The sequence below is a fragment of the Neolamprologus multifasciatus genome, chromosome 16 (genome assembly GCF_963576455.1).
Source record: "Neolamprologus multifasciatus chromosome 16, fNeoMul1.2, whole genome shotgun sequence".
In the NCBI taxonomy this organism is placed as follows: Eukaryota; Metazoa; Chordata; class Actinopteri; order Cichliformes; family Cichlidae; genus Neolamprologus; species Neolamprologus multifasciatus.
In genome coordinates, this window is record NC_140454.1 from 25,927,516 (window position 1) to 25,942,769 (window position 15,254).

The 15,254-nt window shown below is 41.5% G+C and overlaps 1 protein-coding gene across 2 annotated transcripts; it reads left to right on the forward strand.

The window, feature by feature from the left end:
- The first annotated feature begins 107 nt into the window (after nt 1-107).
- Nucleotides 108-13,354, forward strand: tfcp2l1 (transcription factor CP2-like 1). Of its 2 annotated transcripts, none has more exons than XM_085136325.1 (15): nt 108-794; nt 1,378-1,568; nt 2,825-2,898; nt 6,947-7,052; nt 7,778-7,884; nt 7,982-8,134; nt 8,238-8,348; nt 9,699-9,802; nt 10,135-10,186; nt 10,320-10,413; nt 10,605-10,695; nt 11,130-11,212; nt 11,837-11,979; nt 12,442-12,493; nt 12,839-13,354. In XM_085136325.1, exons 1-15 carry the CDS (start codon nt 736-738, stop codon nt 12,874-12,876), a joined length of 1,458 nt encoding a protein of 485 aa, XP_084992451.1. In that variant the 5' UTR covers nt 108-735; the 3' UTR covers nt 12,877-13,354. The 2 variants fall into 2 exon arrangements, with proteins under 2 accessions (XP_084992451.1, XP_084992452.1); XM_085136326.1 differs by having other exon boundaries at nt 1,420-1,568; nt 12,839-13,350.
- The last annotated feature ends 1,900 nt before the right edge of the window (nt 13,355-15,254 follow it).

Here is a 15,254-nt window from a genome sequence, read left to right on the forward strand (position 1 = left end):
CAGCTCTTTCTGGCCTTTCACTCCACATTTCACAATTCCCCCCTCTTACTTCATCTTGTGTAACGTTCAGAGAGTGGATCAAAGCTCGGATGGCGTCGTCTTTGTTTCCCTCGCAGGTTGGACCTGCATCCGAGCGCTGAGGTGTGCTTTGCGGCTCTGGATAAACATTAACCCGGGCAGACTTTGAGATGACCTGCTCTTAATCTGTCACTCCCTTAAGGAGCTATGAGGGGTGAGCTGCAGGGGTTTCTACTCTGCTGAAACTAAACCTGCAATAAAGATTAATGTGCTCAAATTTAAATATCATCATTTAAGCTGCTGTGTTGGCTTTTAGAAATATCAGAGATGATAAATATGCTTACTGACATTCATTTGAGGGCTTTTCCTGTGTTTGTTTCCTGAAAGTCCCCTCTAAACATCCTCACCCACAGTAAGTGTTTTGTTGGCAGTGTCAACAACTGATCAACTGAAGCTGCTATTAATGCATCACCCGAGGTGGACATTGGTAGTGGGAGGTGTGCCGGCGCTCTCCGCCTCTCAAAGGTCATCCAAGGTATGCTAATAGAAGGCCTGATGACATCACTGGAGCCATATAAGGGGTGTGTGGCGAGGCTGGGCTGCAAACCTCTCTGAGCTGAAATCCGAGGAAGCCAGCAGGCACAACGCTCGCGCCCTCTGCCTCCACGCCTTCTCTGTGGTCCTGGAATACAAGACAACGCCGCCACACTGGAAAATATGCTGTTCTGCCATCCCCAGCCTGAGTCCTACCACCAGCACTCTGCTAGTTACATTAGGTAAAGCACTGCCATGTTGCCAAGCTCCAGAAATGTCAGGATTTCACACACAGGTCCAGCAATTTACCAGCTCCACAGGTGCTCGTGTGGCTTTGGTAAATGTGCTGATTCACAGTGATTGAGGAGCACATTTCAGTAATGTGTTATTGACATGAAATGAGTTTTAAAAATGCATTTCAGGCATTCGTTCATTCAAAGAATTCTAAGAACTCAAAATCCACATTTCAGGTTAGTTCCACTTTATCATGTCAGTTTGTATAAGTTTCAGTTTGATTTTTAGTTTTGGATATCATGATGTGTGTGGTGTTTTTCAAAGTGTACAATTTAAGAAATTCAGAAGGGAACACTAACGGTACAGCAACAAAAACACACGACACAATCATGCACTTAAAAATCTGGTCAACTGACACCAGATCTGAAATTAAAAGTTAGTTTATCTTTTACTTAAGTTTATTTTTTTAAACAAAGAAACATAGAAAAAAAAGAAAATACACAATTTAGCCCACCTTTTTCTTTCTTTAATGATGTATTTAACCTGAACCGTGCTGCATAACAACAAACCTTTGGGCTTAAACGACTGAAGATCAGATGTGACAGCTGGCCATCTCCTCGTGGTCTCCTCCAGAGAGGTGTTGAAGCCTTTCTTAAAGAACGAAGAAGCTCGGCTCATGGCTGAAAATGGTGCCAAAAGAACCCCGTTCCAGTACATTCTGTGTGCAGCCACTTCACCGGCTGTGAAGCAGCAGGAGGAAGCGCTCACTTATCTCAACCAAGGTACTTACACTGTTAGTCTCCGTGACGACTGTACAGACCGAAGCTCATTTTGTCACACGCAGTCCCAGGTGAAGCATGGGAGATGCTCAGAGTTCAATCCATTCATTTAAATACACTAAGAGAAAAATTAGGTTTGTTCTCCAACAGAAATCAGGTTGAAGTTTTCTCCAGTTCTATGGAAGCAAAACCAAAAGTCAAAATTGTTTAAATATCTTTACTTTGCTAGTTTTGAGTGACTGAAACTTCTGTTTGTAATACGCTTAAATTATTTCTGGATTGGACTTCCCTCTTTGAGGGTTTCTCAAAATATGGTCATTGAGGTTTCCAGTGACTCACATGTCAAACATGATTGGTTCCAGTTTGGCTCATTTGACAAACTTATAATATTTCTTAAATTTAAATATTAGTTACTGGGAATCGGTCACATTTTTTTTTCGTTCATAGTAACGTAGACTGCAAATGAATTTTGGACTTTTTTAGCTTCCATAGGTTCTGTCTTTAGACCTGGATCTCAGAACATCCTGTTTACATAGTTGCACTCACACACTCAGTCTCTGTTATTGATGATTAAGATTTGACATGTTTAATATTTGAAGAATTTATTTATTTAAAGAATCAAGTATTCAGATTTATTGATTGGTTTGTGCAAGATGAGCTTCTACGTGAGTGTTAATTTGTCTGACTTGGATCATCTAACCTCACTCATCTAACCTCACTCATCAACCCCTCTCTCATGTCTTTTTTTCTGTTTGCATTTCACACTCTCCCCTCCTCTTCCTCTTCTTCGTCCTCTTCTTCGTTTTCTGCCTTCTGGAACCTTCTGATTGTTTCCGTCTGTCGTGTTTGTCAGTGACGTTTTTATTATCTTTGCTTTATCTTCCTCTGTGTTTCTACGAGTTTGCCCTGCTTATCTGCTCTACAGTAATTTGTTTGCAGTAAAAACACAATGAAAGTGAGCTTGCTGTTCCACGCAGCTTGTGGCCATGCAAAGAGGGCACGTATTGATTAGTAAAGTTAATTGCCATCAGGGTTTATAGCTTAGTTTTAGAAGCACTGACAGTTAGTTTTAGCGTCCCTCATTGGCTGTGTTATTGACATGTTGTTGTGATAATGTATTCTGTCTGATCAGGACGATGATACGGAAACGTTTTCCACTGTGTGGCCTTGATATCTACGCCTCTTTTCTGATTGACTGATTGATTTCCTTTTTTTAAAAAAAATTTTAATCAGGATGTTTTTAATGTTTTAAAATGTAGGTCAGTCCTACGAAATCCGTATGCTTAACAGAAAACTAGTGGAGTATACAGATATAAGCAGCAAATATGTGAAGGTAGGTGTAAGGTATTGTGTATGTTTGTCTGTTTTATTTGTCTTTCATGTGACCTCTCCCTCTTTCTCCTCTCGTCTGTTCACTTCCCTTCCACTTTGGGGGTGCTGTATCGACCCTGAAGAGCTTGGTACTATCACCCAAACTCACCGCTCCTCCTCCTTAAACTTCACATAAGCCCTCTACAGACGTGCAGCTCAGCTTCCTCTCGCATTTCCAGCACACACACACACACTCTCTTTCTCTCTTTGGTATGTCTCACCAAGCTTTTCTGCTTCTGTCTGCTTTACCTGGATCTAAGTCACATGATCGTTGTGCTTGTAATTTTTCTGAAATGTTGTTTCCTGAAGTTGAAATGAGAAAAATCCCTCGGCCTTGTGAAAAACAAATAAAAAAAACAAAACAAAACTAGCAGCTCTCGGGTTCTCCAAGTTTCAGATGGCAGTCAAAGTTTCTACTTCCTCATTTATGAAGAAGTTAGTCACACACTCACCTAAGAGTTACTTCATTTTGGTGTGAGTGCATCCTCTTGACGCGTCTCTGTCGTCAGGACACATCGTAATGTTCGCCGTAGCATCCTAGAGACGCAGGAATGGGACAGGTGGCGCCTGTGCAAACACATGACGTGGAGCATCCAGAGCTGTTTGAGCTCTGCTGCTCAGTCATGCACGAGCCTCCCCCATAAATAGCCCAATGATACATGTCTCTACAGGCTGCTCATTTCATCTGTGGATTTGTGTCTTCTCCACGCAGATTTTAAAAGGTGGCTGTTGCTAAAATTCCAACCTGATCGAGCTCAGTTTTTTACAGATGAGCGTAAGCATGATGCGGTTCTATTAGCTGGTAGCTAAAGCTGTTTTACGCAACAGTAGGTGACTGAAAAGAGATCAGAGCTCCCACATGTCATAAGGTTTTAGGATTTGGATGAAAAAGGTTCTGTAAGTAAGTCTTCAAAAGTGGGGTTGAATGACGGAAGGCGTTAAATCCAGAATATTCCCAAAGAGATAATGCTTCTGACCAGTGTTGGGTAAGTTACTTTAAAATAGTAACTTAGTTACATTACTAGTTACTTCTATCAAAAGTAACAGTTACTTCAAGTTACTCGTTACTTTCAAAGTAACTAGTTACTAGGGAAAGTAACTTTGGTTTTACTCAGAATTCTCTTGTTAATGTGTTGCTTCCATAACTTTGCCAGTCTTCTAGCTTGCTTACTTGCCACAAGTGCACTGTGCCACCTACCAATAGAAAGGAAAAGATAATGTGCATATTTCCACGAGAGATATCCCACGCCTGGACCGTCATTGACTGCTGCCATGATTCTAGCCTACGTCACAGCGTCATGTGCGCCTTTTACATCCAACACAAAAACTGCAGTCGTGGTGCTTTTGATTGTACTCAGAACTTGGAAATTCTGCCTTCTGAATAGGAAGATGTAGGTAACACCAGACTGCAGATGAGCTGCATACAGGGCTGGATTGGGACAAAAAATCGGCTCGGGCATTTTTACTAGAGACTGGCCCACCATTATAGGAAAGATCATAAAGCCTTTGAATGAAAACAAACACTGTTGTGACAGTGATGTTCACTGTTTTGATGGTATATTTGCATCAATCTATGAATCGTTTGTTCGCAAGATTCAGATAATTATTTTTTAAAAGCTAGACATTTTAAATGAGAATAAGAAAGAAAAGTATTTCTTTGTGCCCACCTTTCCCTGTTAATGCCCTACCTGGCCCCCCTGGCAAACCTTTGCTAGACCCGCCCCTGCACAGTTACCAGCTGTCAACTACCTAAAAAAGGATCCTGGGGTTATCTGTCTCTCAGAAACAGTTCATAACTTCCCTTCAACTCATTCATGTCACCTAAAAGGTAAACCTGTTTCTCCATCACCTGTTCAGCTCTGATGATTCAGTAAGGACATCTCCTGGTTTCATCTTCATGTTTCCCTCTCACCAGATAACCAAACCGACATCATGACCAGCAGCTTTTTTGCAGCTGTGGCTCCAGCAAACATCAACTGATACTAGAAATTAATATTAAATAAATTCTAACAACAGCTGATCAAGCTTAAACGTGCTGCTGTTGTTTAGCGCGACATCCGCTGGTTGCCTCTTTCTTGCGCAAAGTGGGCGATAAACAAACAAGAGAGACGATCAGCTGATCATTGATCAGTTTTCATGATTGAAGTAGAAACGGGAGAGGGAGGGAGGAGAATAAAAGAAGAAGAGGCAGCTGTGCAGCAAAGACACAGAATAACTCCAGCTTTGTGTCTTTTTCATTGTAGCTGAATTACGGGACAAACTGTTCCTTTTCACCTCAATAAGAAACGCGTAATATTTTATCTGAATACCAGACGGGACGGTTGGCAACTCTAATAACTTATGAACAAAATAAAGTTCAACATGATTAACTTCATAGCACCCACCCAGCTGTATAGAAACTCCGTCATGCTAGCTAGTACGCAGTACGGAAAAAGTCAGAATAACGAAAATAAACTCCACCTAAACTTGGTTCATATCTGACCCAGATAGACTGCAGGTCATAACTTCTTACCTGAAGTTCAGTTCACACTTGGACCGGCGGCCGCCTCGGGTCTCTTTTCCTTCTGTGTCCCCTTTCCCTCCTCCACCTGCTGGCCTCCACCACTTGCTAATGTTACAGAATCTGTGGAAGCTCCGCGATGCCACCACACGAAGTAACGAGTAACGACCGTATCTAAATCCTAGTAACGACTAACGCGTTCCTGGTTTTGGCATAATAACTAGTTACCGTGCTCGTTACCACAATAGTAACGTAGTTACTGTAACGCGTTACTTAATAACGCGTTAGTCCCAACACTGCTTCTGACAGACATTTCTGTGCATTTGCTGAAAAAGGCGAATGACCAGTGGCAACACCCCCATCCCCGAACTCTGGAGGTCACTGGTTAGTGGACCCACCAATGACTGATACAAAAGAAATGGCTCAGTACTACTTTATAACTGAGTGCGGGGCTTTAGGTTTGTCTGCTTGTTTTTAAAGTTGTAGCTGTGTGCCGCAGCACATTTACACATCACTACAACAAGATGAGACTGCAGACAAATGCACCATTTTCAAGGGCTGTGAAGTTGCTCCTTTTTTCCTGTTGACTAAAACACATCCATGCTATCAAAGGTCAGTGAAGAGGTCAGTCTTGACTTCTTAAAATCTACCAGGTCCCTTTGGTATTATTACTGTTGGTTAGGCATCTCCTACCTGGTCATGGGAAGCTGAATGCCCTGCGCTGTCTGGTAATTATTCTATCGGTTGCTTTGGTCCTTTAATTATTTAAATCATTACTTATATGCATGTTTTTGTGTATCTTTACAGACAGTAATTTGTATCATACATTTGGCATGTAAATGTTGTGGTTAGGGTTAATTAAACTATAAATGTCTAATGCCTTTAAGGTTAAGGTACATAGAGCTGAACGTAGGTATTGATGTGTTAACATCAACACAGAATTGTGACAGCATACAAATTTCCAGGGTTATTGTCTTTCAGTTGCGAGGGTTTCAGTTTAGTTAATGTCCATCGCATTTTTGTGGATTTTCAGAGGTTTGAAATGCCCAAATTAAATTTGGCCACCATCTTGTAGCTTCTGAAACTCAATTTAGCATGTCGCTAAAACAAAACCAGACCCTAGCCCCAGATGACCTGACCTGATGGATGCTCAGAGGTGAAGCATAAACCGGTCCACTCAGAGGATCTTGTTTTGCAGAGACTGTGGGAGCTCTGTCACATAGAAGGAAAGTCACCAGCATTACTGCATGTCTCAGGTATTACATGTAGCCTGACTGACAGCAGGTCATTGGGCTTTTGTGACTACAGTTTTAACTCTGACTGCTTAAGAATTGGTAAGAAAGGAGCTGCAAGTACTCCCTCCACGCCCTGTTTCAGTGCGTGTATAAATAAAACAGGGGAGCCTTTTCACACTTTGCCCAACATTCCTGCTGTTTAGCTTGGTGCGAGCTGCCCTGTGCTCAGCTCACAGCCGTACTCCTGTCTGAAGCCTGATCCCGCTTGTTCACAGAGCATTGTGCGCGTGGTTTTCCATGACCGTCGACTGCAGTACATGGAGCACCAGCAGCTGGAGGGATGGAGGTGGAACAGACCTGGAGACCGAATCCTGGACATAGGTGAGCTCACCATACCAACATACTCATGGATCACTGATACTCACAGATTTGTGGTGGTTCTTGGTCAAAGTCACTAGTTGTGTGTCTGACTGCACAGAAAGTCCAGTAATGGCATGAATACCCAACTACAGTGAGAGAAGTGATTTTGGAAACTCACAAATATTCGCTCACAACAAAATTAAATATGCTAAACACCAAAGATGAAGATAGTGCTGTGGTTTTCCTCGTGTACAACAGTGTGCAGCAGAAGTGATGCCATTATTAATGGCGTGTGGTGAACTGTAGTGTCATACTTAAGTATGAATGATTATGGAGCTGTGCTGGACCAATGCATTGACAGTAACCAATGACCAATAGCCGTTTGACGCGTCTCTCAAAAGGTCGTGGCAGATGTCTACCAGAAGGTTTCTTCCTGTTAAAAGGGAGTTTTTCCTTCCCACTGTCACCAAGCGCTTTCTCAAAGGGGGTCTTATGATTGTTGGGATTTTCTCTGTATTATTGTGGGGTCTCTACCTTATGGTAAAAAGAACCTTGAGGTGACTGCTGCTGTGACTAAACGCTACATGAACTGAATTGAATCTTAGGTTCTTAGACTTCAGAAGGTTAAACTTTTAAAATTAAACCTCTCCTCAGCTTCAGATGTTAACAGGTTAACCAAAACATAAATGTCTTCACGTGGGCTTTAAAATCAAAGCTGAAATAAGTGGCTGGCTCATTACTTGCAGATATCCCTCTGTCAGTGGGGATCCTGGAGCCTCGTTCAGACCCTCTGCACCTCAACACCATTGAATTCCTCTGGGATCCCCCGAAGAATGCTTCTGTTTTCATCCAGGTACACATTCGATTCCAGTCTCAGTTCCTCGGAGGGGGGAAGTTGGGGTCTAGCTGAATTTATTTTTCAGCTCTTCTCTATTCTCTTGTCCTTTCAGGTCAACTGCATCAGCACCGAGTTCACCCCCCGGAAGCACGGCGGGGAGAAAGGGGTGCCCTTCCGAATCCAGGTGGACACTTACACCACCAATGAACACGGAGAATACGTCGAGCATGTCCACTCATCCAGCTGCCAGGTCAAAGTCTTTAAGGTACAATACTTTATTTACTCTCACCTCATGCTCATCTCTGATCTTTAACATCCTCAAATCTCATGATTTACACCACACGTTCTGTTTTTTGTTTTTTTTTAAGCCTAAAGGAGCTGATCGCAAACTGAAGACAGATCGGGAAAAGATTGATAAAAAGACCCCTCAAGACAGAGAAAAGTATCAGCCATCCCATGACACCACCCTGCTGAAAGAGGTGAGGCCTGAGAGGACCCTTTGTTTGCCTTCTGCTTTGACTTTATTGAACCCAGCTGTAAATTCTTGGGTTACTTGGATGTTTCTGGAATTTGATCAGATCTGAATATTTCCCCCCTCCTTTTTGTTTTGCTTCTTTGCTCACCAAACCATGTAAACCACTATTACGTTACTGTTTGTTAATATGTCACTTTGCTTGTTGCATTGTTTGTTTTAAAAGTTTTCTTTCTTTGCTTTGTCAGTGCTAGTTTGTTATTCACCTGGAGGAAACCATGGTACTGGTCATGTTCATTACAAATATCACACATGACACTGTAGCAATACTTACCATTACAAACCATTTATAACACAGGAAGTCTTTATAGGAAGAAAATGAAAAGTGTTTGCTAAGTGTGACATAGATACTTGCTAACTAGTGCTAAATTGGTTAAATAAAATCCTAAAATTTCACCTAATCAGGAGTTTAGACTTCTTGGACGGTCTGTTAGTACAGTTAACCGCACAGCAGCCACATTATTGGTCAAATAATCGCATTAAAAATGCTTCCAAAGGCTCCAGCAGCGCCTCTATCTGCGGTGAAGCCTAGCAGACAGCTAGCAGCTACAGCCACCATCCTCCTGTCAGTCAAAGAGGCCACGCCCATAATAATACAAGCTTTAAGTATATATCAAATTAAAAGCCTATTTTGTTACAAGCATATACAGATGTTATGAGGGGATAAATTAACTATAGAGACCAAAACAGTTTTTGTGTCAGGCTAAAATTCCTTTAATATGGGAGACCATTGGAACTGACTCACTGCTGGACCCTCTGGTGGACATTAGAGGAACTGCAGGTTTGCTGTAGCTTTGTCTTTCAGCTCTGGAGTTTGCTGAAATCGATTAAAGTTACCTGGATTTTTTTTCAGAATAAAGTTTTCTTCAGAGCTCTGTACTAGACAACCTGTGAAGCTGTATATTACGACACAAATGTCAGCCCGATGAGACATTAACAGATTTAATCTGGCGCGTGTCTGGTACAAAGTCTGCATGATGTTCAGCTGAGGCCATGTGAGGTTAGAGCTCCCTGTTATTGTAGGGCCTTTACATCTGTCATCTAAAATAACTGAAATTTTGGTGAATGGCACTGCCTCCTCTACCGCCTCTAAATCTCACATTAATGGAATGAAACCAAACTAGTGAGCTAAAGGAGATGAACTATCTAAAGTTGTTACTATGTAGACCATAGGTTTACACACATCTGTGATCACTCGCTGCACTTTGAATGTGATTTTGAACCCTTTAATCTTTGTGAAAAGCTTTCCACTTCCTTGCACATCTTCTTCTCTTTTTCTCTTCTTCTCTGTTTGCAGTGCTCGCCGTGGCCCGATGCCTTAAATCTAACCAGCCACAGCACCAGCAGCACACCATCACTAATTTACCACAGCTCACCAACCTCCTGCACTTTCACTGAGGGGTGAGTAGGCATTCACACCACACTTTAATAATTAATGTTTGGTGGTTTCCACCGACATAAAACACATCTCTTCAGTCAAGGTCTGCAGGGGAACAGTGTTTTGTTTCAATTACGGGTCGAAAATTTGAAAATGTTTCTCTGGTGTGATTGTGCTTTACACTCTATGAGAGTACTTTCACAAGCACGAACTTCTGCAGCTATTAGCAGATGCAAAACAGAGAATTTCTAATAGCATATAAAGAGCAGACAGATGTGTCTCAGGGCAGTTAGAAGAAAATACTCAACCAATTATTCCAATGTGTTCTTTCCTCCTCATGTGTGCGTTTCTCTAGCAACTGTTCTCCAAACCAGCAGGGGGAGCTGTTCATGTCCGGCTGCTCTGATGTAAGTAACAGAGACCGGTGCAGTGTGAAAGTGTTAATGTTGCTCTCTTATTCCTTTTAGGCCATTATTTGGAGACAGTGGATGCTGTGCAGCTATACTCATTTCAAGGGCTCTTCTTCTTTTTGACATGTAGCACCTTCTGCCGTCGTCCTCGCCGCAGGACACTCAGCAGTGGCTGCACCGTCACAGGTTCTCGCCTTTCTCAAGGCTCTTCACCAGCTTCTCAGGTACCGCGTGTGAAAAACACACCACACACTTTAGTCTTGGAACTTTTGTCAGAAAGCGCAGGCATGCAGTGCAGGAAAGACAAACTGAGGAAGAACTGATTAGTGTCGATGTGTTCGTCTATCACAGCGTCAGATCAGATCTGCTGTAGATCAGGGCAGCAAGCAGAACCAGATTTCTGCTGTTGTTGCAGGTGCTGATCTCCTGAGGATGACCAGGGAGGATCTGATCCAGATCTGTGGTCCAGCAGACGGCATCCGCCTCTTTAACACGATGAAGGGAAGGTGAGCCATTACATTACACTGCCCAGCCACACCCAGATTTGCATGATTTACTGGGTGGTGCATCTACAGACACAGGATCATGGAATATACAAAATAGGCATGGCTTCTGTTTCTGGATGTAAGGCCAGCTAAAGTGCCTCAAACCTGCATTCATTCTAATAACCAGAAGGGGGCGACTCCTTTGACTTTTAACACAAGTCAGGTCACATGAAGTCCACACAATTCTGGTCCTTTGGGATTTTCCTAAAGTCTAGTCTAGTCTCTTCTCTCAACCATACATTATATACAAGGATGGATTTGGACATTGATATGATCCATTGTTTCTCCAATACAGTAAATTTATGATATCGGCCTCTTGAGCAGACTGCGTCTTAAGCTTTAGTTCTGCAGGTCCTTGAAATACATTCAATTCAAGCTTTTGCTCACATTTCCAGGTGTGTACAGCCCCGTCTTACCATCTATGTGTGTCAGCAGCAGGCCAGAAATCAACCTTCCATCAAACCAGGCTGTGGAGAAAGTAAGTGTGCAACAAGAATTCGCTCTGAATGCCCACATTTTGTCCTTTTTTTTCAGTCCTCTGTCTGTAGTGTGACTGAATGGTTTTAAACAAGCAATTCCTACACACCAAACACAACTGCAGGTTTATTAAGCCCTAAATGAAATATTCAAAACTGAGACAGATGGCAGCCGCAGCTGGACCAAACAAGTCAGAGGACCTGAAGAAGACCTGAAGCAGATGTTAGAGTCAGTCCTTAAAATACAAACAAAATAAAACTCATGAAAACGACTGAGTCCAATTAATAATACACATGGATGTGCCATACTCTCTTTCTTAAATATTGTGTTTGTAAGGCACAGCCAATCAGGAGAAAATAAAAGGAAGCAACAGAGGAGGAGCTAAAGATGCTTGTTTCAGACAGTCCATCAACTGAGGAGCTGCACCGAGGCTCAGTATAAGATAAAAAAGGGTTATTTTGAACTTTGAGTCATGCACTCTGTTCTACTAGTCCAAAAATAAATGTTTGCAGATGAAACCGGGCAGAGACAAAATCCTAAAATATCAGGAAATCATCACAGAAACTGGCAGAGAGTAACACTTCTGACCTGATGTGATCATTGTATGTCTGTCTTGCCTCTGCAGTCTACCACGCTCTGTACCTGGAAGAGCTGACACTGCTGGACCTGTCTGAAAAGATCGCTACACTGTACAACATCACTCCCCAACAGATCGCACAAATCTACAGACAGAAAACCACTGGGATCCACATCTTAGTCTCAGATGAGGTATCTGTCCAGCACTGATTAATATGAGTGCATATCTGCAAATGAGTATGTAGATTCTGTAGGCAAGGGGTAACGTTTGGGTATCGGAAGCTTCCTGACTTCCATCTGTAGTTAACTTCTATTAACTTCTACTAACACTAACGCAGTCATCTTTGAGTTGAGTTTGATTAGATGCAGGTAAAAAAATAATTGAAAAGAGGAAGAGAGAGCGCCTACTTTGCTCTAATCCAGTTTTAAAACAGGATGCTATTGTCTAATGACAATTTCGTTTTTTTTATTAGCCCCATAAAAGTATATCTGCCTTCCAAACCCATGACAGGCAGAACAGGAAGTCTGTTTTCCATTAGTGATCATCAATAAAAGCTCCACCATGAGCTCCAGATTCCTTCTAAGTCCATGAAGTGCACTTTATACATGTTTCAGCTGTTTCAAGACCAAAGTGTGTGGTGTTCTTTGTTTCAGATGGTGCAGAACCTCAGGGAAGAAACCAGTTTCATCATCAGCACCATACGAGGTAACTGACCTTTATCCGTAGAGCCCTGTTTGCTGCGGCCGCTGAGCAGCTGGTTTCCTGCAGCAAGCATGTTTCCTTACTTCCAAAGAACAGATGAAGCAGTTTAGTGGGAAACAGCTTCTTGTTGCTGCCATCAAATTCAAAATGAATAAATCAAATTCTTTAGTTTCAGCGTTAGCAGCTGTTTTATTTTCAGTGCTTTTGCATTGTTTTTATTTAGAGTCACAGAGCACACCAGTTCTTTTGAAGAGCAGAAACAATTTATTGATATTAAGCTTCAAGCTTTCATCAGGATGTTTTTTTTTATTTTAAATGATCTTTAACTGAATCTTTGTGTGTTAACAGATGAAAACACTGATGGTTACCACGTTGTGTTAAAATGATCTCCGGGACGTGCCTCAGTGGAGTTGTACAGATTGTAAATACGTTTTACTAGACACTGTAATGATAATAATATTAATACTAATAATAATGTGATGTTTAATAAGATTTCTATTAAAGTGAAAATGCTTGTCAGCTCTTAGCTTACTGTTGATTTTGAGCTTTAATGTTTTCTAGTTATTTGTTCAGTTACCGATTCTTGCTTCATGTTGCAATTAATGTTAACGAGCGCTGTATCATTCTTTAATATGTCAAATGCAATGCTGTAAATGCAACTGAATGACTCTGATGATAATAAAGCAAAATAAATGGAACACATCATCATGCAGACAAAATGAAACGATGAACAAACAAAACTGTATGATGCTGTTTTAATGAGAAGTGTGATCTCCCGCTGCCTCGGCTCTCTTTGTTCTCCTGCTGGGTCGTGCCGCGTTCGGATGCCCTGAGGCTCTGTATTTTCTGGGTGAAGTGGAACACGCTGCTTTTAAACATTGGATTTTGACTTGTTGTGAACAACTGTGCTGTGTTTGAGAGTAATTATTTGGCTGCGTTTTAGATATTAAACCTGCACGGGGGGGGGGGGGGGGGGGGGGGGGGGGGGAGGAGAGTCAACAGTAATTACAAGCAAAACCAAATCACCAGGCCAAGATCTCACAGGTCCTTAAAATTAAACTGTAAGTCATACATAAATGTCTTAAATCTTGACAAATGCCCACACTGTAACAAAGATAACAAAACTAATAAAAGACTGAAAGGAAATTAAATCAAATTTAAAACAAAAACTAAAGAGTTTAAAAATAAACAGTAATAATTGTGGACCAGCTCAAGATCCAGGTATAAAATTTAAACCCCACCTCACTGTGATGTCCACCTTCTCTGCGCATCATCTAATCAGGTCTATAAGTAACTTAATTCATTTCATCAGTATTGTATATTTTCAGTTCAAGCTTCTGGACAAAATGACCTTGCTCCATGAAAATGCTGTCATGCTGTTGTTTTAATGATCAAAAACTCAAAATGGTGCACCTAACAATATCAAAACAGGCTTACACAAACACACACAAACTTTTTAAATATCCTACATGCTTGTTAGCTACACAACTGTGTACAATGATCCAAACTCCAGGGCTGTGTCCCAATTCAGGGTTTGCACGCTTGAAGTACGCATTTTAAGTGTGATTACGTCTCTCTCTCTTCTCTGTGGTCTGCCAGGCCCTCTTATTGGCCTCTGGGACCTCCCAGGTGTGAACAGGTTTATAATCAGGTAGGGGCGGAGTCTTTCCAGGACAAGTCACCAAATAAATACCATAAAAACATGCAGTAAAACTCGTAAAAATAAACCAGTGTACAATATTAAAATATTAAAAAGGTAAAACACAGCAAAACATGCATAGTAAAAAACCCTAGATAACTTGTCCCTTTTCACCCCGTGACACAGACCCTGAATTGGGACACAGCCCTGGAGTCTGGAAACTTGTGCTTCTTAGATGTGGACTCTCTGATCCAAAGAGTTCAGTTGGGGGAAGAAGAGAAGAGTAAAATCACTGAAAGTAGAAAAGGTGTGTGGTGGAGATCTTGGAAAACTGAAAAAATCTCGCAACAGTTCATTTTCATTTTTTTTTCTCCAATGTCCCTTGCAGGGCTCGATCCTACTTTCCTTCTGATTTTTGCAGTTACCAATGGTAATTCTTTTCAGTAGGGGAGACCGGGGATAGTTGTAACGTGGGTCAGTTGTAACACTTCCAATTTCTCCAATCAGGGCTAGGTTTCAAATGATGTGACTCATCCTGTGCATGCCCAATTCAGTTCTGCTATCACATGTGAAAAATCAGCACATTTTGTCAAACACAGACAATTTAACACAAAAAAAGTAATTTGTATGCCAAAAAGTAAGTTTTTCTACTTTATTTCAATTTCTAATAGCATTATCTGCTTTGCAGTTAAACTCATCAAACTTAAATTATGTTATTTGTATGTCTATGGGGATATATTCTGTGTAGGTCTTTAGTGCTAATGTTTTAGCCGTTGGCTGTAATGTTAGCTAGTTCATAGCTATAGGAGTCTGGGTCAGTTGTAACAGCAACAGTCTGGGTTAGTTGTAACAATAATGCAGATGTTGCAACTTACCACACTATTACTTTAACTTATATTAAACAAGTTGGGGCAACAACATCAGCAGAGAGAGGTTCACTGGTCGCTTTTGTATATGCGGTTAATGCCATTGGCAACACAATTCCTCCACTGTTTGTGTTCCCACACATACATTATGCAGACCACTGTGTCAGAGATGGACCAGTAGGAAGTTTTGGTAATGGAAATAAATCAGGATGGGTGCAAGAAACAGATTTCCTCATCTTTCTGAAGCACTTTGCAAACC